The sequence below is a fragment of the Euprymna scolopes genome, chromosome 30 (assembly GCF_053919585.1).
Source record: "Euprymna scolopes isolate OS-2025 chromosome 30, ASM5391958v1, whole genome shotgun sequence".
NCBI classification, from domain to species: Eukaryota; Metazoa; Mollusca; class Cephalopoda; order Sepiida; family Sepiolidae; genus Euprymna; species Euprymna scolopes.
Window position 1 is genome coordinate 17,511,345 of NC_136511.1, and position 19,888 is coordinate 17,531,232.

At 34.4% G+C, this 19,888-nt stretch overlaps 1 protein-coding gene across 1 annotated transcript in view; it reads left to right on the plus strand.

Annotated features, from left to right (window-relative positions):
- The window catches only part of LOC145254679 (uncharacterized), a 156,998-nt gene that overhangs the window by 124,750 nt on the left and 12,360 nt on the right, over window positions 1–19,888 (plus strand). The window contains exon 3 of the mRNA XM_080113324.1: window positions 1,916–2,084. Coding sequence (XP_079969450.1) covers window positions 1,916–2,084 — 169 coding nt within the window. The remainder of the gene's footprint in view (window positions 1–1,915; window positions 2,085–19,888) is intronic.

Genomic DNA, 19,888 nt, shown 5'->3' on the forward strand with positions numbered 1-19,888 from the left:
ATTGGATTAAAAATAATCTTTCTGAGCTTACCAAGCTCTTTCTATATATACCAATATTCTTTCTTAGCTTACCAAGCTCTTTCTATATATACCAATATTGAAATATTTTAAGCCATTTAAATTTTTTTTCATGTGTATTGCTAATTTAATAAATATTCTCCAAATTTCTTTTTAAAAATTAAGACATAATGTGGGCAAAACATCGTATTTGAAAATTCAGATATTTCAGATTAGCATTGAATTTGATCCATAGTCTTAGATACTAACAAAGCAAGACTCTCTGCACTTCAGTTTCTTCTTAGGACTCCTTAAGCTTAAGTTTTGAATATTAGGCAATTTCTAGAATCTAAACGATGTAATGGATTTTAATCAAAATTGGAATAAGGATTCTGGGCATAATGTTTAGCATCATTGTGTTTGAATTTTAATCTTTATAAAGACTTATCAAAGTGGTGCAAAATTGTTCAGGGAATTTTACCTATCCTGGGACAGGTTACCTAGTGTATTTCTGTTTTTGTTTACTCTACAAGTGGCATTATCATTTCGTGTTGTTGCGGTTCCTTAGCACTGATTTCTTGTTGACAGTCTCAGAAATCAAAGGGACCTTTCCTGAGCTAACATTTGACATTTTCCTGGGGTAACCTTTCCTGTGCTAACATTTAATCTCTTTTTTTTTTTTTTTTTAATCTGTTTTTTTTTTTTTTCACTTCAAACAAGACACAGTGCCACTAAGACATAAGGAGCTACTAATAGGGACTAGATTTGCCGGGATATTATGTAGGGAGTTGGACAGTGAGATGTCTGTTCACATTACATTTGAATTCCTGCATGTCAGTACAGAGAAACAGGGACCTGGGAGGGAACTCCAAAGTCTAGCAGTCTAAATCCATACTGTTGGTCGGAAATTTTTTTTTTTCATGTTTATATATAGATATTACTTTCATTTGGGTTTTTTTTTTTTTTTTTTTTTTTACAAAGGAGTCAGTACTTATTAAGGCCTGGAGGCCACTCGAGGATAAGGGTTAATAAATGTACAGCAGTCAGTGGGACAATATAGTAGTAATCGGTAGTAGTGGAAATTTGATAAATTAGATTATTTAAGGGGACGGTTCATCAAGAACTTGTTTACATTGGACTTGAAGACGACTATATTGTAGTCAGCTGGAAAGCAGGGAAACAGAAGAGAGTTCATGGAATCTGCGTTTAGGTTTAGGCACAGATAAAGAGTGAGGAAATCGTTTATAGTGGTTGTAACTAGTCGAGTATTTTTGTGAAAGTTTGGCAAGGGGGGACCATAGATTGGAGCTCAGTTGAGCACTTGCGATGAAAATAACGATATAATAGAGACAGGCTCGCAACGTTTCTTCTGTGAGAAAGGTTTCAGGGAAGAGAAAACGGCATCACCTACTAGATTTTGAAGCCAGTTTTAGTCTCTATCAAGGCTAGATAGGGCACACCGACCCCTACTCTCTATCTGTGCCGTAATCTAAATGCAGATTCCATGAACAAAGCTTCTTTCCCAGAACTGCCTGTCTGCGGAACACTGTTCCGCTGACCTGCTTCCCAGTTGAATACAACATGGTAGCCTTCAAATCTAATGTAAACCAATTTACACTATTAACAATTACTACACTACCACCTTATATTCATTAACCCTTATCCTTGAGTGGCCTTCAAGCCTTGATAAGTGATGACATTGATTTCTTCAATGTTTTCTTAGTCAGAATTCTTTCTAAAAAGAAATCAGATACTTACAGACGGGAGCATATGAAGGTTGCCAACATCCTTCATACATCTATTGTTTTATTGATAACATTTAAAAAAAAATTTAAATCAAGTCTTGTATGATTTTCCTAGAATCTCGGTGTTGAGCTTTGAGAATTAATTTCTTTTCTTTTTTTTTTTTTTTTTAAAGTGTGGCTGGTACTGGGGTCCGTTGACTTATGAAGGAGCTAAGGCATTGCTGGACACGAAACCCGATGGATCATTTCTACTGCGTGACAGTTCCGACGATTGTTATATTCTCAGTTTGTCTTTCAAATCCAACGGAAAAGTTTATCACACAAGAATGGAGCATCACAAAGGTAAGAGAAAGACCACTTTTTTTTCTGTTTGTTTATCCTGCAGTGTTCACGGGGTCCAAATACCCTATATATCAAGTTTCAAATCTGTAAACCAAATATTTAGAGAGGAGTTTGGTGGAGACATTTTATTTGCATATGTGTATATATATATATATATATATATATTTAGTAGAAATGGTAATTAATAAAAACCTGAAGAAAGTGCTCAATACTGTTGTAGAGCAAATATGCGTTTTATTTTTTATTACCGTATTTTTCTGTAAAAGTCTGAGGAGGCTACATGACGGCCAAAAAACGGTCGCATAGCTGAAACAATAATGTAACTAAACAGAAAAATACAGTAATAAAAAATAGAACATATATATATATATATATATATGAAAAAGTTTGACTCCTGTCCAGTTAACCTACATCTAAAATTCCAAGTGTTTAGACCCAAAATTATCTTTTTTGGGGGGGAGTTTGGTAGAGTTTGCAAAGATAAACTCTTTCAACTTTGACCACTTGGCAGCCAAATTTTTGCCCAGAAACTGATTAAAAAGTTTGCATGTCTGAACACCCGTTATGTAAAATTTCAAATGTTTAGACCAAAAATTTGGCTGAGTAATTTGGTAAAGATCGCAAAGGTCAATTTTTTAAAACTTTGACTGCTTAACATTTATTGTTTTGGGCTCAAATCAAATTAAAAAGTTTGATCCATGTCCAAGTAACCTACATCTAAAATTTTAAGTATTTAGACCCAAAATTGATGGAGGAGTTGGGTAAAGTTTTCAAACGTCAAATTGTTGAACTTTGACAGCCAAATTTTTGACAGAAAACCGAGTAAAAGGATTTTCCCAAATCTCAATACCCCTTATGTCAAATCTTGAGTCTGTAGATTGAAAATTGTCTTGTCAGAGTAGTTTGGTAGGGAAATTTACACATACACGCACACATGTCCATGTGCTAAAATGTTTTATTCTTAAATTCTTAACAATTATGCACAATGTAGCAACTACGCATGAATAGAATTCAGCATAATTAGTGAAATGAAACCAATTGTCTAATAAGAAACCATAAAAGGAATAAGTAATTAATGAAAGTTCATTTTTAAAGGAATGCGCAAATTAGTACACCTTCATGAAGTTGCTCACATATCTATGACTGAGTATATTAAGTAAGTTTGTTTTGATAATTTTTGAATAGGAAAAGTAGGATTTTAATACCAGCGTCAGTGCAAACGACTCCTGCAAGCTTTGGTATTCTCAATAGCAACATATAGAGCAGAATGTTGGATCTTGAAGAAAGTCGACAAGTTAAGTGGTGTATATATTTCTACTTTATTTTGAACTAGTGAGGGGTACCCGGCGTTGCCCGGGTGTTTGGAGGTGTGTGTGGAAACTCCGGGGGTGGGGGGTGGGGGTTAAAAAAAAAAAAAAAGTAAGTATGAGGATCGAACCCGAACCATTAAGGCAAAGTTGTAAATTAAAGTGTGAAAAAAAAAAACGTGCGACGTTAACCATTGCCCCACCACGAGATGCTAATGGAAACACGTTTGAATTTATTTAATTACTTGGATTTGGCAGGTGCCCGTTTTAATGAGTTAATGAGGTCAAGTTTGACTGCAGGATAGTATTTTCCCAAAATGTTATAGGAAAAAGACTAACCCACATGCGGCAAGCGACAAATGTTGAATATTTATCTTCCCGAAATCGAGCAAATTAAATAGACAGGCGAGCTTCGTTGTTAACTGTGAGATATTACGATTTATATGTGATATAAAAAGTTTTAAAAAGTTGTGAAGCGACCGACCGCTTCTCTGAAAAAAGCCTTTTGTAGACATACAGAAAAAGCGAACACACATACAAACATACATACATTTTCGCTTTTATATTTATAGATGTTCATTTTTTTCAAATATTCTTAATGTTAATAAGTTTATTTATCTTCTTTATTTATAAAGATCTTCTTCCGTTGCCTTTTTATAATTTTTATTTTTAGTTCACTAAAATGAGTTAATTATATGTATCAAACTTCATACTGTATATGCATATTGATTTATCTGCTGGAACTGTTATGTTAAGATTGTCAATTATTTTTTTCAATACTTTATTGATACTTCTTATTTTAGGGGTTTTTTTTTTACATGGGTGTCACCACTTATCAAGGCCCAGAGGCCACTCGAGGATAAGGGTTAATAGGTATACATTAGTCATTGTGATTTTAGCATAGTAAACAGTGGGAATTTTGTAACTTGGATTACTTAGGGGGACGATTCAATTAGAACTTGTTCACATTGGACTTTTTCTTCTTTTTTTTTTTACATAGGCATCACCACATTATCAAGGCCAAGAGGCCACTCAAGGATAAGGGTTAAAGAGTGTACAGTAGAAATTGGACAATATAATAATCATTAGTAATGAAAATTTGTTAAATTTGATAACTTATATGGAACGGCTCATCAAGAACTTATTTACGTTAGACTTGAAGACAACCATATTTGTTTTATTCCAGGTTAATTTGCTATACGTTGTAGTAAGAAGTCAGCCGGAAAGCAGGAAAACGGAAGACAATTCCACAGGCGTGCAGTTCTAATAAAAAAGCTTTGTTCATGGAATCTACGTTTAGGTTTAGGCACAGATAAAGAGTGGGGGGAATTATTGATAGTGTTTTGCCGTTTTTAACCTTTAGACTCGTATATATATACTAGACTACCCATGACCCATTGAGTCAGTATGTTAGCTACAGAATTAATATATGAGCTTGACACTTGTGACGTAAAGAAAATAGTTTTTTGTGACATAACAGAAACATTTCTATGAAAGTATATTAAAATGAAAAAAGAATATACATAGATTTCTATGAGTTTTTCTGTTTATAATTGTTTATTTTTGAAAAAAAAAAAAAAACTTACAGCCATTGAATTATTAAATTTTTTTTATTCAATTTTCACCCCAAACAAGGCACAGTGCCACTTTGAAGCAGGGGGCTACTATTAGGGAATTAATTAGCGGGGTCATTATGAAGGGAGAAGAGTAGAAAGATGTTTGTTAACATTACACTTGAACTTCTGTATATCATTGCAGTTGGGAAAGCAGAATCCCGGAAGGGAGTTCCAAAGACCCGCAGTTCTGGGGAAGAAACTATTGAAGTAAAAGGCTTTCTTGCACCTAGGGATCTCTACTGTAAAGGGATGAGACTTAGTAGCTTGTCGGGTTTGTCGGGGGTAGTTACGTCGGGGAGGTACAAGTGTTTGCAGTTCATCAGAGCATTCACCATTAAAGTATTTGTAGAACAGGCAGAGGGATGCAACATCTCGTCGATGGGACAGAGGTTGAAGCCTAGATGACAGTTCAGGACCTATCAGGTTGGCGACTCTTTTTTGAACCCTGTCCAGGAGCGAGAGACAAGCAGCAGATGCACCAGCCCAGATGTGACAACAGTACTCCATACATGGGCGAATGGTTGCCTTATAGAGATATAGGATACTGGCAGGCGTAAGTAGTTTTCTAGCACGGTAGAGGGAGCCAACCTTCCTTGCAGCAGCCTTGGCAATGCTCTCAATGTATCTATTTCAGTTCATATTCCCTGTAAACGTTAGGCCGAGGAGTTTAAAAGAAGTACTTTCAGGCAATGTGTTCTTGGCCATTGCTATTGGTGGTAGAGAAAGTTTCTTGTAATTATAAGTGGTTTGCCATACTTATAGGTAAATGTGCACTGAACAGATATCATAATACTTAAAGTTAAATTCAAATTTTGATATATCTTTTAATTTTAACGCAAAAAAAAATAATTGGGACGCTGAAAACGTACACAGTAAAACAATATGTTTTATTGTCGTGTTGATTATTTATTTGTAACACAAATTAAAAAAGAAACATTTTCGAGGTTATTTATTTATGTTTGTAATGTAGGAGAAAATGTACGAATGCTTTTAAGAAAGGTGTATTAAAAAATAGAGAATAAATTTAAAAAAAAAAAAAGGGAAGGTGGTGGGCAAATCGCCGTTGTAAAATGCTCTTATGGTTGTCAACGGGTTAAAATAGATTTATTTGTAAGAAAATTGCATTAAAATAACTTCAACGTAATATGGAAATGAATGATGTAAAAAAAATGTAGAAAGTATTAACAATTGTCTATTTGGATAATTTAAACAAAAAAAAAACAATTGGGACGCTGAAAACGTACACAGTAAAACAATATGTTTTATTGTCGCGTTGATTATTTGTTTATGTACGCATGCGCAACCGGAAGTCATAAACCGGATGTTGGGTTACAACACTCGTTACAAGGTCATTTGAGTTTTATAATTATATAGATATATATATAAAGTTTAGGGAGGGAAATATGCTTATTCAGTTATATTCAACCCCCTATTTATACCAATCCTTTTATTTATGAAACTCAATGTATGTTGAATATAAGTACAGAGCATATACAAGTAAATGACAACAAAGTCTTTATTCCAAATTCCAAGATGTTGTTCATCTTAGCGTTTCTTTCTTTCAGCATATTTAAATGTTCAATTCTTGACAACGCTTGTTTCGTAGTGGAGAAACATTCATATAATTATGTCCATTTTTTAATATTTTCTGCCCAGAAGAATAAGACCTCATTAACTTTAAAAGGAAAAGAAAATAGAATTACATAAATCACAAAAAAAATCTGGAGAAGTCTAAAAAAAAAAGTGAAAAAAATCTGGAGTTCAAAAAGATCTGTCTTCTTTCCATCTTTCTACCAATCTCACTTCCTATAAGTTTGTTTTGCTATATAGTTTTTCCTCTTTTTTTTTCTGAATCACTTCCTAATACTCTGGGATGGACGTCCATAGTATCACAATCTGCTTGTTGTTCCTATATACAAAATCACTGTATCAATACTACTATTGCATCAAATTTGAGCGAATTACCTCCCTTTCATTCAGGGTCCTGGATATGACCTTAAACTATATCCAGTGGTGAGGCCCCAGCTTGCGTGCTTTGGGGAGTGTGGAGCCACCCTTTAATAGCCATTGCTCCCAGGTCCACTCTGACCCGGAGTGGTAGTACCTGTTAGAGTCCCAACTATGGGTTAGATAGAAACTGACTTGAAAACAACAAATATATTATATTAAAAAATCTTTCTTCAAAATCTTTGGATTCGGCATTAAATAACCCGAAAAGGGTTGATATGCTGTAAAACAAAAACAACCAACCAACTCTTTCATTCAATACATATCGGCAACATTGCTAACAAACTAAGAAAGGAACGAACAGAATTCTTACCGTTTCTCACTTTTGCATTTAAAACGCGCGTTGGAGTTGAAGGGAAGAACTTTTCGAAATAGTGGGGGTGGGGGGACACGATAAAAAGAAAGTGCAACGACAACAGTCATTGATGGAAAGGGGCTGAACAGGACCCTAACCCTTACTATGCTACCCCACTTCCCTCTCTTAAGATGCCATGCCGATTTCTTCGATTTCTTCGTGGATCTAAAAACAAAAAGTGTGGGGGAAGATGTAAGAAGTTTGACCTTTTTTGAAATATGGATTTGTTGTATCCGTAACCGATTAGTCAGACAAAACGTTGCCCCCCCCCCCTCGCAATCCTTCCCCCATTTCAGGTAAACGGGGTGGGGTGGGGGGTCCGGTTCTTATTTCACTTCCTTTAAATGAAGATCGAAAATGATTTCATAAAGAAAATGCATCAGTTTAAAGAATTTTTGGATGCAGTCGTGATGCTGGTGGTGGTGGTGGGGGGGTACAGAGTATCGGATTTAAATGACGAACATTTATGCCGGTCTAATTAACATACGACATTTATTTATTGGGGTTTCCATTCTCTCTCTCTCTCTCTCTTTCTCTCTCTCTCTCTCTCTCTCTCTCTCTCTCCTATATATATAATTATTCCAGGTTAATATTTTCCAGAGCTGAAGCAATCAACGAATTTTAAACAAGGTTCATACAAGAGTGCTCAATACCAAAGTAGGGCAAGATATATTTGTATTTGTTTTGCATAAACGTTAATATGTCGCTACACATTCATGAGCATGTTTCGGTCAGTCAGTAACAAGTAACTAGAGACCTCTTCAGGCGATATTGCTTATACAAAAGTAAAGTACTTTCCAGTTGCAACTGGTTGATTGAAACATGAATATGTAGCAACATATAAATACTTATGTAAAGCAAATAATGTATCTATAAAAATGAAATTGTCTGTGTGTCTGTGTACATTTCCCTGCACCACTACTTTGTCAATTTTTAGTCTCCAGACTCGAGATTTGACATAAAGGGGTATTGAGATTTGGGAAAATCTTTTTAATCAGGTCTAAGCCAGAAATTTGGCTGTCAAGGAGTCAAAGTTCAACAATTTGACCTTTGAAAACTCTACCAAACTCCTCCACCAATTTTGGGTCTAAACACTTGAAATTTTAGATGTAGGTTACTTGGACATGGATCTAACATTTTAATTTGATTTGAGCCCAAGACAATAAATGTTAATGGGTCAAAATTGGGGTCAAAGTTTTAAAAAATTTGACCTCTGCAGTCTCTACCAAATTACTCAGCCAATTTTTGGTCTAAACATTTGAAATTTTACATAACATAGGGCAAGATTTTAATCGGTTTTTAGCTGAAAATTTGGCTGCTAAGGGGTCAAAGTTCAAAAGATTTGACCTTTGCGGTCTCTAGCAAACTCTGCAGTCAATTTTGGGTCTAAACATTTGAAATTTTACATAAAGAGAATTCAGACACGCAGCAAGCTTTTTAATCAGTTTTTGGACGAAAATTTGGCTACCAAGAGGTCAAAGTTGAAAGAGTTGACGTTTGCAGACTCTACAAAACTCCTCCGACAATTTTGGGTCTAACCACTTGAAATTTTAGATGTAGGTTACTTGGACATGAGTCAAACTTTTTAATATATATATATATACATATGCACACACATAAAGTTATGAAGGCCCGAGCAAAGCCAGGCTGAACTTCTAGTATGTGTGTGTGTGTGTGTGTGTATATATATATATATATATATATATATATATATATTAGTTTTAAATCAACATTAACAATTATTTTTTTTTGCCTACAGACACTTGTGTTTCATGCTTATGCGATCATCAGTGTAGGAAGTGATAATTGCTATTGGTCGGAAGACTTTTACCCACTCACAAAGTCACTCTTTACTCTGTAGTGTAGCATCTTACCTCAAGGCCATATATATATATATATATAAAGCTGAATGTGTGTGTATGTGTGTGTCTGGTCACGAATAGGCTCCTATATGGTTGACTATTTTAAAAAACTGATTACATATAATAATAGAAGATGTATCGAGACATAGGAATGGGTACGTTTGATCTGGCAGAACAGTGGTTCATTAAAATTGTAGGGTCTGCATTCGCGCCTGGTCCACAAAGTATGGAAATAAAAAAGTTAAAAATTAAAAAAAAGAAAAGGTTTGCAAGTATTTCTGATAAAGATGTAGATAAGAATACTTTGATAAGTATGTTTTAACTTAAATAGGGATGGTATAATAAAATTGTGGGGTCTGCGTTTGCGCATGGCCGCCATAGAATGGAAATAGGCACAAACTTTAATAAAGGCTTTTCATATCTATCTGTGTAAGTATACTTTGATAATTATGTTTCTGTTTGAAGAAATATGATATAATAAAATTATGGGGTGTTCGTTGTCACCTGACCTCCATAGAATGGAAATATGTCACAAAGTTTAGAAGGTTTTTTAATATAGATCAACAGCATATTGTGATAAGTGTTTTAGTGTGAACAGGTATGGTATAATAAATTATGGGGTTTATCTATTTTATTTTTACTTTCATCATATTTTGCTTTGGTTTTGATACCCCCAAATTCAACCCAAATTTACAACCCTTCCTTTTCATAACCTATCATACTTTCATAAATCAGAGTCCATTTTCTATAGGCTGTTTCTGAACCCAGTCAACGATGGGTACTTTTGCTAGTATATATATGTGCGTGTGTGTGTGTGTGTGTGTGTGTGTGTGTGTGTGTGTGTGTGTGTGTGTGTGTTATTTATTTTGGTTTTGTTTGTGATACTTTTTGAATGAATTCAATTATTTATATGTAAGTGCATTTTTACCTAAATGCGAGTTGGGAATAATTTTCCCTGTTACCAATTTGGTACCCGTAAATGGGGAGAGGCATATATATTGTTTAAAATATAATTATCCACTCACTGACACGTGTTTCGTCATCTATGACTCATCAGAGATGGCTGAATATATATATATATAAACGTGTGTGCATGTGTGAAAATCCAAGATGGCAGCTTTTTTGTTTTGTTTTGCTGTTTTTTTTTTTTTTCTTTTTAAGTGTTTTAGAATGACCATTCTCTTTATCTTTTCGTTTCATCCTTTGAACTTTGTTATTTTTATTGTTTGTCCCCGACGAGCTGTATGATGGTGCAAGGTCTGAGGTTTCCATCATGATAGTGAAACACGTGTAAGACAGTAATGAACAAATTATAGACATCTGTCTAAATTATAATTAAAAAATATATTAAAAAATTAACTGAAAATTGTGGACTGATTTTTTTACACTGGTCATTGGATATATATATACACACACACACACACACACACACACACACACACACACACACACACACACACACACACACACAAGGTGTCCGAAAAAGTCACTGAAGGATTTTGAACTTAAATTCTTTATTTTTTATGATATCTTTTTGTCATTTTATCACAATTTAAGACTTTGGGAAATTTAAATGTAAAAAAACCTGCAAAATTCAGACAATCTTTACTTTACAAAAAATGTCCTTTAAAGGTTGCCTATTTTCAGCTTCGCATATTTGTGTTCCTTCCAAAACATTATTCATGACAGATTGCAGAATCTCTGGATTGCGATTTAACTCCTTTATTTCATTCCTGATCTTTTCCTTCAATTCTTGCAAGGTTTGAGGTTTGACATTTTGAGGAACATTATTTTTCATAAATAAAGATTGTTTGAATTTTGCATTTTTATTTAAATTTCCCAATCTCTTAGTCAGATTAGATTGTGTTAAAATTTCAGAAAGATCTCATCAAGAATAAAGAATCTATTTAAGTTCAAAACTCTTAAGTGACTTTTTGGACTCCCTGTATATATATATATTTTTGAACACCCTATATATCTATATATATATATATATATATGAGAAAGAAAATTAAAACTGTAAGTTGAACTTTACAATAAAAATTTATTTTCAACTGAATACTCCAAAAAAACAATTTACAAAGTCCTTATTCCGTGGATTTTCAAAGAATGCTATTCTTATTATTCTTCTCATCAGAGGACATAAAGAAATCAGCAAATTATATTTGTAGCAATGCTAGAATTTGCTAGTTAAGGCATTAAGTGAAACTGCAATTGATTGTAGTTATAAATTTCCAAATAAAAAAAAATATATATATACACACACACACCTATAAAGTTCAGTTTTCTCTTGCTTTGAGATTGATATTAAAAGCTTACTTTTTCTATTTAATAATTATTAAAACGAACTTAATATACTCGGTTATGGATATGCGAGCGACCACATGAAGGTTAACTAATTTGTATATTCCTTTGACTAATGAACGTTAATTAATTATTAATTTTTTATGGTTTTTTATTAGATGATTTGTTTCATTTAATTATTATGCTTAATTCTTTTTATGACTGAGTATATTAAAAAGTTCGTTTCAATCATTTTTAAATAGAAAAAGTAGGCTTTTAATATTAATATCAGAGTTACAAAAAAAAACTCAAATTCATAGGTGTATAGATTTTTTTCTTTTAATTATTAAAAATACATTTTTAAAACATTAAGACACATTAATAAAGCCAACTATTTTCAATTCAACTGCCGTGTAGAAGAGAAGTATTTGAGAAGGAAGAAGTCTTCTACAACCACTTTCTCTCTCTCTCTCCCCCCCCCCAAAAAAAAACAAACGAAACTTCCATGAATGAAATTTATTTCCAAGAAAATCCAATCTGTGGAACAAGATACCACAAGAGTACCTCCCAACAAACTACAACATGGTCGTCTTCAAGTTTAATGTAAAGAAATATTTGATCAGCCACCCTCTTGAATAATCAATTTCTTTTAAGTAATTTTCTGCTCATTCCACCCATTGTTTCTGGTCCTCTCATGAGTACGAAACAATTCGGACTTCATGCCTTTGGCAAGTGATGAACTTTTGTGACATTTATCTATATTGCTGTCTGGTGACCACCACACACTCATTAACCCTTATCCTCGACTGGCTTTCAGGCCTGATATGTGGTGACTCCCTTGTAAAAAAAAAATATATATATATATAAAATAAAAAGTTCTTTCTGGTATATGTTCCCAAGACTTGTTGCTACATTCACTGTTCAACTATTTACAGGTATATGTACGCACGTCATTGTGTCACATTATATAGTAGCCGACTCCCAACAGAACTTTACAGTTGGATGTCAGGTGGCTCATGTTCTCTACTTCTGTTTGACAGAACCTGCGATTGTTGTCGTTGCTGAGACCACTCTTCTTCTTAAAAGCATTTAATCATCAAGCCTTGATCTTGAGCAGTCATTATAATCCTCTCCTGGCCATAGAGCGATCCTCTTTTTAGCCAGTCTATAGAGCATTCCTTATCTATATAGTCCTGGGTGTATTCACCCAGAAAATACGTTGCATGTTGTTGCTTGGCTTCTTCTTCCAGTATTTTGCAATGGAAATTCTTGGTGTATTTTTAGCAACTCTTTTAGGCTATTTCCATAGCAGACTTGTTTTCTGATTCTGTCTCATTTGTGAAACGAATCTTGTCCAAAATGTTTGGCCAGTTTTGTGATGGGGGTTGTTTTGCTGGCTCTTGTTTCATTACGTCAGATATTGCTCAATGCTCACAATAGTGGCACGATGCTAATGGTCAGTCTTTGAAAGACCCATATCGCCTGCTCCCCTGGGCAGATACAGTCTAGACAGACACTCGTCTCGGTATATTATTTTGTACTGTCAACATTTTCTCCATTTTAGTGTCTATTTTTTTTTTTTTTTGTATTTAACTTCAGTAAGTTTAAAGAGATCAAGGGGCTCCTTCCTGGAGCTAACACTTGATTCCGTTATGATTTAAATTTATATCCGAGGGCTCTTTTAAGAATAGATACTTTTTGTGGTAGGTCTAGTCTGTTTATGTCCCTTTGTGGCCAGTCAGCAATACTAAAACTGTATGTTATCACTAGAGCTATGACAACAGCATATTCTTTTCATTGTTTTGACTCTCGAGTATATATCCGACACAGACAACCGAGAACCACATCACTCTATATAAAAGCATATAAGATATTAACGGATACACACTCGAGAGTGAAAACAATGAAAAGAATATGCGGTTGTCCTCGCCCTAGTTATCACAGGCAGGACTAGTTGGTTAATGGCAATGATCCTGTTGTTTTTTTGTTGTTTTTTTTTGTTGTCTTTTTTTTTTTGTTGTCTTTTTTTTTGTTTTCTTTTTGTTTTGTTTTACAGATTTTCCTTAGACAACGTAAAAATATTCACTGCCAATGTTTTTCTCTCATCTTGGCATGCTGATTCGAATCATTCTGTTCTATAAAGTCCGAGTTGATATCATCAGATAGACTCCAAAAGTGTCCCTGCAGATTCGTACTTCTGCCATTATATCGGAATTCATTCAGTTTATTCATAGAATGTTCTAGAATGATGCTATTTTAAAAATAATGACGTCATTTGTTCCAAAAATAAATTGATAATAAAAAAAAAAAAAAACAGAAGAAGCTAATTGTGTGATAGATTTGGTTCGGAAATCTTTGTAGCAAATAAATTTCCAGGGCGATTTTCAATTATGATAAAAATGCTCCAACACCCAACCAACCACCCACCCACCCACCTTTCGCCATTCAACCAAAATAATCAAAATAATCGAACATGGATTAATGAAAAGAAGAATTTTACGAAAATCTCAAAATGTGTCAGGTGTTTCGTTCTGTCGTTAAATCGTTAAAAGAATCTGTTAAACCGATTCCAAATATTTTCTATTTTTTTATTTTTAAAAATGCAGAAAATAATTCTGTCTTAATTGATTTGTTTCGATGAAAATATTTTCTTCTTTTTTTTTTTTTTTTTTTTAAATGAAAATATTTTTTTCTGTAAATTAAAAAAAATAATTTTTATCTGTTCTCTTGTTTGACTACTAGGTGGATAGCCAGGTTTAGTGCCTGTTTGTATCGAAGGTGTCTAGGCTTATTCTCTGCCTGTATCAAACGTGTCCAATCTGATTGTCTGTATCAAGGTGTCCAGTCGTATTGTCCGTCTGTATCAAAGGTGTCCAATCTTATTGTCTGTCTGTATCAAAGGTGTCCAATCTGATTGTCTGTATCAAGGTGTCCAGTCGTATTGTCCGTCTGTATCAAAAGTGTCCAATCTTATTGTCTGTCTGTATCAAAGGTGTCCAATCTGATTGTCTGTATCAAGGTGTCCAGTCGTATTGTCCGTCTGTATCAAAGGTGCCCAATCTTATTGTCTGTCTGTATCAAAGGTGTCCAATCTGATTGTCTGTATCAAGGTGTCCAGTCGTATTGTCCGTCTGTATCAAAGGTGTCCAATCTTATTGTCTGTCTGTATCAAAGGTGTCCAATCTGATTGTCTGTATCAAGGTGTCCAGTCGTATTGTCCATCTGTATCAAAGGTGTCCAATCTGATTGTCTGTATCAAGGTGTCCAGTCGTATTGTCTGTCTGTATCAAGGTGTCCAATCTTATTGTCTGTCTGTATCAAAGGTGTCCAATCTGATTGTCTGTATCAAGGTGTCCAGTCGTATTGTCTGTCTGTATCAAAGGTGTTCAATCTTATTGTCTGTCTGTATCAAAGGTGTCCAATCTGATTGTCTGTATCAAGGTGTCCAGTCGTATTGTCCGTCTGTATCAAAGGTGTCCAATCTGATTGTCTGTATCAAGGTGTCCAGTCGTATTGTCCGTCTGTATCAAAGGTGTCCAATCTTATTGTTTGTCTGTATCAAAGGTGTCCAATCTGATTGTCTGTATCAAGGTGTCCAGTCGTATTGTCTGTCTGTATCAAGGTGTCCAATCTTATTGTCTGTCTGTATCAAAGATGTCCAATCTGATTGTCTGTATCAAGGTGTCCAGTCGTATTGTCCGTCTGTATCAAAGGTGTCCAATCTTATTGTCTGTCTGTATCAAAGGTGTCCAGGTGTACATATACCTGTAAATAGTTGAAGAGTGAATGTAGCAACAAGTCTTGGGAACATATACCAGAATGAACTTTTTATTTTATATATATATATATTTTTTTTTTTTACAAGGGAGTCACCACATATCAGGCCTGAAAGCCAGTCGAGGATAAAGGTTAATGAGTGTGTGGTGGTCACCAGACAGCAATATAGATAAATGTCACAAAAGTCCATCACTTGCCAAAGGCATGAAGTCCGAATTGTTTCGTACTCATGAGAGGACCAGAAACAATGGGTGGAATGAGCAGAAAATTACTTAAAAGAAATTGATTATTCAAGAGGGTGGCTGATCAAATATTTCTTTACATTAAACTTGAAGACGACCATGTTGTAGTTTGTTGGGAGGTAGTCTGGTGGTACCTTGTTCTGTCTGTCTGTATCAAAGGTGTCCAGGCTTATTGTCTGTCTGTATCAAAGGTGTCTAGGCTTATTGTTTGTCTGTATCAAAGGTGTCCAGGCTTATTGTTTGTCTGTGTCAAAGGTGTCCAGGCTTATTGTCTGTCTGTGTCAAAGGTGTGCAGTCTGATATTTTGTCCATATCGAAAGTGGGCAGGCTTATTTTCTGTCTGTAGCAGTCATAGTATTGTTCATCTTTAACACAGGTTGCATGACGTGCAATGCATCGTAGCAACGGTGACCTGACAACATGTCTGTTTGTAGAGCAGATGGAATTTGAGATTTATATTGTACAAAATATTCCAAACTTGCAAAAAAAAAAAAAATCTCGGCTTATTTCTGTTTTATAAAAAAACGAAACAGAAAAATTGCAAAAAGAAAATTTTAGAAAAATTTTCTTTTTAAAAACAAATTCTGCAAATGGAATATTAATGATGATTCTATATTAATAGATTTAAAAAATAAGAATCGATTAATAAAATGACTAGTCTTCATATGCATGTTTTAACTAAAGTCTAACATAATTCTGAAGAAGGAAATTTTCTTGAAATATCATACGATACAGAATTTCCATGTGACCACACTGATGCAAAAATACAGTACGTTGTTAAAAGTATAAGAAAAAATGGCAGCCTTGCAGTTAAGCCCGGCGAACTACAAAAGTAAGTTCGACAACTCTAGAACGGTCACATCAGTATTTACACCGTCAAATCACGATATTACGAATTATTAAAGTTTTAAAACATAAAATAATAAATATCTAATTAATATTTAATAAAAAAATATTTAAAAAAATTATTTAAATATTTTTATTTTCTTTTATCACGCACAGCAAAGTTTCACGGTTTTTAAAAAATATTTAAATATTTTTAAAATTTAATTTTAGGGTAAAACCGTCAAATCACGATATTATGAATTATCAAAGTTTTATCACGCTATCACGAAGTATTAATGTTTTAAATATTTTTTCAAGTTTTACGCTTTACGCACGGCAGTTTCATTTTTTATTTTGTTCTGTTAAAACAATAATGCACTTTTTAAAAATTGTTTCTTTTTTCTGTCAAATAAACAGTTATAAATATATAAAAATGTATATTTATTTAATCAAGTGGTTATTTCCAATTCATTCAATATAATTTTCTTAACAGAATAACACATGATTTGACGGTGTAAATACTGACATGACCCTGCTAGAGTTGTCGAACTTACTTTCAAGTTTGCTGGGCTTAACTGCAATACTGCCCCAAAAAAAAAAATATGCATGTATAATATATTAATAAAAGGTTAATCTGCATAATTTGTGCTACAGTTATTTATAACTTAATTTGCTTAAGTTTGTGTTTATCCGTTACACCTCTGCATTGTATTGCATTCCATAAATTCCCTTTTTATACACACTAAACAATGCTTCAAGCAAACTATATTAACTTTTTAAAATATAACTTTTTTTTTAATTTCATTTATTTTGATTGATTCTCAGCTTTTATGTTGGTTTCCCCACCCCCTCAGATACCACAAATAAGTTAGTCCCCCCCAAAAAAAGGGTGTCGTAAAAAAAAAAAAAAAAAAAAAAAAAAAGAAATCACAAAACTTAGGCATCTAAGATTTATGAACAAGAGAACTGCCTACAAAAAATTTTAAAAAAGGGTAAAAAAAAAAGTAATTTGCGAAAGTGAAAAAGAAGGGTCTATGTTGCCACATACGCTTAATTCGATAAACAGACTTTTACGTTTATGTTGCCTTCTCGGATATGGCACGCGAGACGCGTGAACATGAAAACAACATTAGCTTCTCTGGTGATTTTCCAGAATACCCAACAAAGCAAAAAGGAGGTGAAAAACTAAATATACAACAAATAAATGTTACCAAAGGTAAGCCAAGTTACTCTTTTATCTACATGTGTAAGGTTTTTGTGGCTTAACTTATTTTATAGTGTTTTTTTAAAATTAAAAATAAAGGTAGTGTAAAACCTATTAAGTTAGAACTATAAACAAAATGGTGGTCTTATTCGAGCCTCGTTTCAGTGTTATGTCTTTGTTTTGATTTGTATCTATCCGTTACGTCTCTGCATCTTATTGCCTTCTAGCAATTACTTTTTTATACACATTAAACAATGCTTCAAGCGAAATACTGCTGCCATATCTGGGCAGGAGCTGCTAAAAACAGCCTGTCCTGCCTTGACAGAGTACAAAATAGACTTCGTGGCTTGGTGGGGGTGCCCATTTTTCTACCCTGTAACCTCTCTCCCACAGAAGAGACGTTGCGAGCCTATCCTTGTTTTATCGTTATTTCCATGGCAGGTGCTCGTCTGGGCTCCAATCTCTGGTCCCCCCCCCCTCGCCAATCTTTCACGAAAAACACCCGTCTAGCCGAATCCACTTTGAAAAATTTCCCCCACTCTTTATCTCTGCCTAAATCAAAACGTGGATTCCATGAACAAAGCTTCTTTCTTAGAACTGCACGCCTGTGGAACTCTGTTCCGTCTGCCTGCTTCCCACCTGACTACAACTTGGATGTGTTCAAGTCCAACGTTAACAAATTCCTAATGAACCGCCCCCTTAAGTAAACACTTCATCAAATCTCCACACTAAAGTAATGTACGTACTTGCAATAACCCTTATCCCTGAGTGGCTTCCGGGCCTTGATAAGTGGTGACCACTGTGTAAAAAAAAAAAAAATACAATAATCTCTTCAATTCTACAATAGTTTTTATTTTCTTTAAATCCAATTAAACAAAATTGTCACGTTTTCACGTCTTTAAAAAAAAAAATCAACATGGGCAAATGGTGGCCTTGTAACTGTACAGGATACTCTCAGGTGTGAGTAGTCTCCTAGCTCGATAGAGGGAATCCACATTCTTTGCAGCAGCCTTCTCAATGTCATCAATGTATTTGTTTTAGCTCATATTGCCTGTGAATGTTAAGCTAGCTGAGGAGTTTGAAGGAAGAATTCTCAGGTAGTGTTATTTGTCATGAATATCGTTGGTTGGAGAGGCTTCTTGTAATTATTAAAAGAGAGCAGCTTAGTTTCACTAGCATTAAATGTTACCATCCGTTTATAACTCCATTCCACTAAAGCATTTTTTTTTTTTACATAGGCATCACCATTTATCAAGGCCCAGAGGTCACTCGAGGATAAGGGTTAAAGAGTGTACAGTAGTCAATTGGACAATATAGTAATTGTTAGTAATGGAATTTCGGTAAATTTGTTAACTTAAGTGGAATGGCTCTCAAGAACTTGTTTACGTTGGACTGGAAGACAACCCTATTGTAGTCAGCTGGAAAATGGAAGACAGTTCCACAGGCGTGCAGTTCTAAGAAAGAAAGAAGCTTTGTTCATGGAATCTACGTTTAGGTTTAGGTACAAATAAAGAGTGGAGGGGTTATTGATAGTGTTTTCTGCTAGACGGGTGTTTCTTGTGAAAGTTTGGCAAGGGGGGAACCATAGATTGGAGCTCAGTCGAGCACTTGCTATGAAAATAACGATAAAGCGGAGACAAACTCGCAACATCTCTTCTAGCAGCTCCTGCCCAGATGTGGCAACAGTATTCCATCCTTGGATGTACCTGGCTCTTATATAGATAGAGAATTGCATCAGCAGTGAGATATCTACTGGATCGATAGAAGAATCCCACCATTTTTCCAGCAGCCTTGGCAACAGATTTGATGTATGTGTTCCATTTCAGATCAGGAGTAAAGGTCATGCCCAGAAGCTTAATTTTGTAAAACAGGCACAAGGGTGTAACATTGCAGTGATGGGACAGGGGTTGGAGCTTAGTTGACAAAGTGGGACCTATTAGGTTGGAGACTCTTTTTTTTTTTTTTTTTTTTTTTTTTTTTTTAACCCTATCCAGCGTTCAATTAGTTGTATATTATACCAGATGTCGTTGTGGTTGTACATTTCTTCTCATTCTTCTTCATCTTATTATCCTCTTCCTTCTCCTCTTCCTTCTTCCACTGCCATTAAATACTTAAAAATTTGTTGCAAAAAAGTTTTTCCTGGCTGTTGCAGATTCACACTCAATCATTTTAAATATTTCAAAATGTTTTACTGCAAAAAAAAAAAAAATGGCCGTCAACAACAAACAAACAATGCATACTTGACTTTCCTTTTTCATCTCAAGTCTCAGTTATTTCTAGGGACCAAATTGTTAAAAATTTTTGGATTTTTAATGAAAATAAAAGC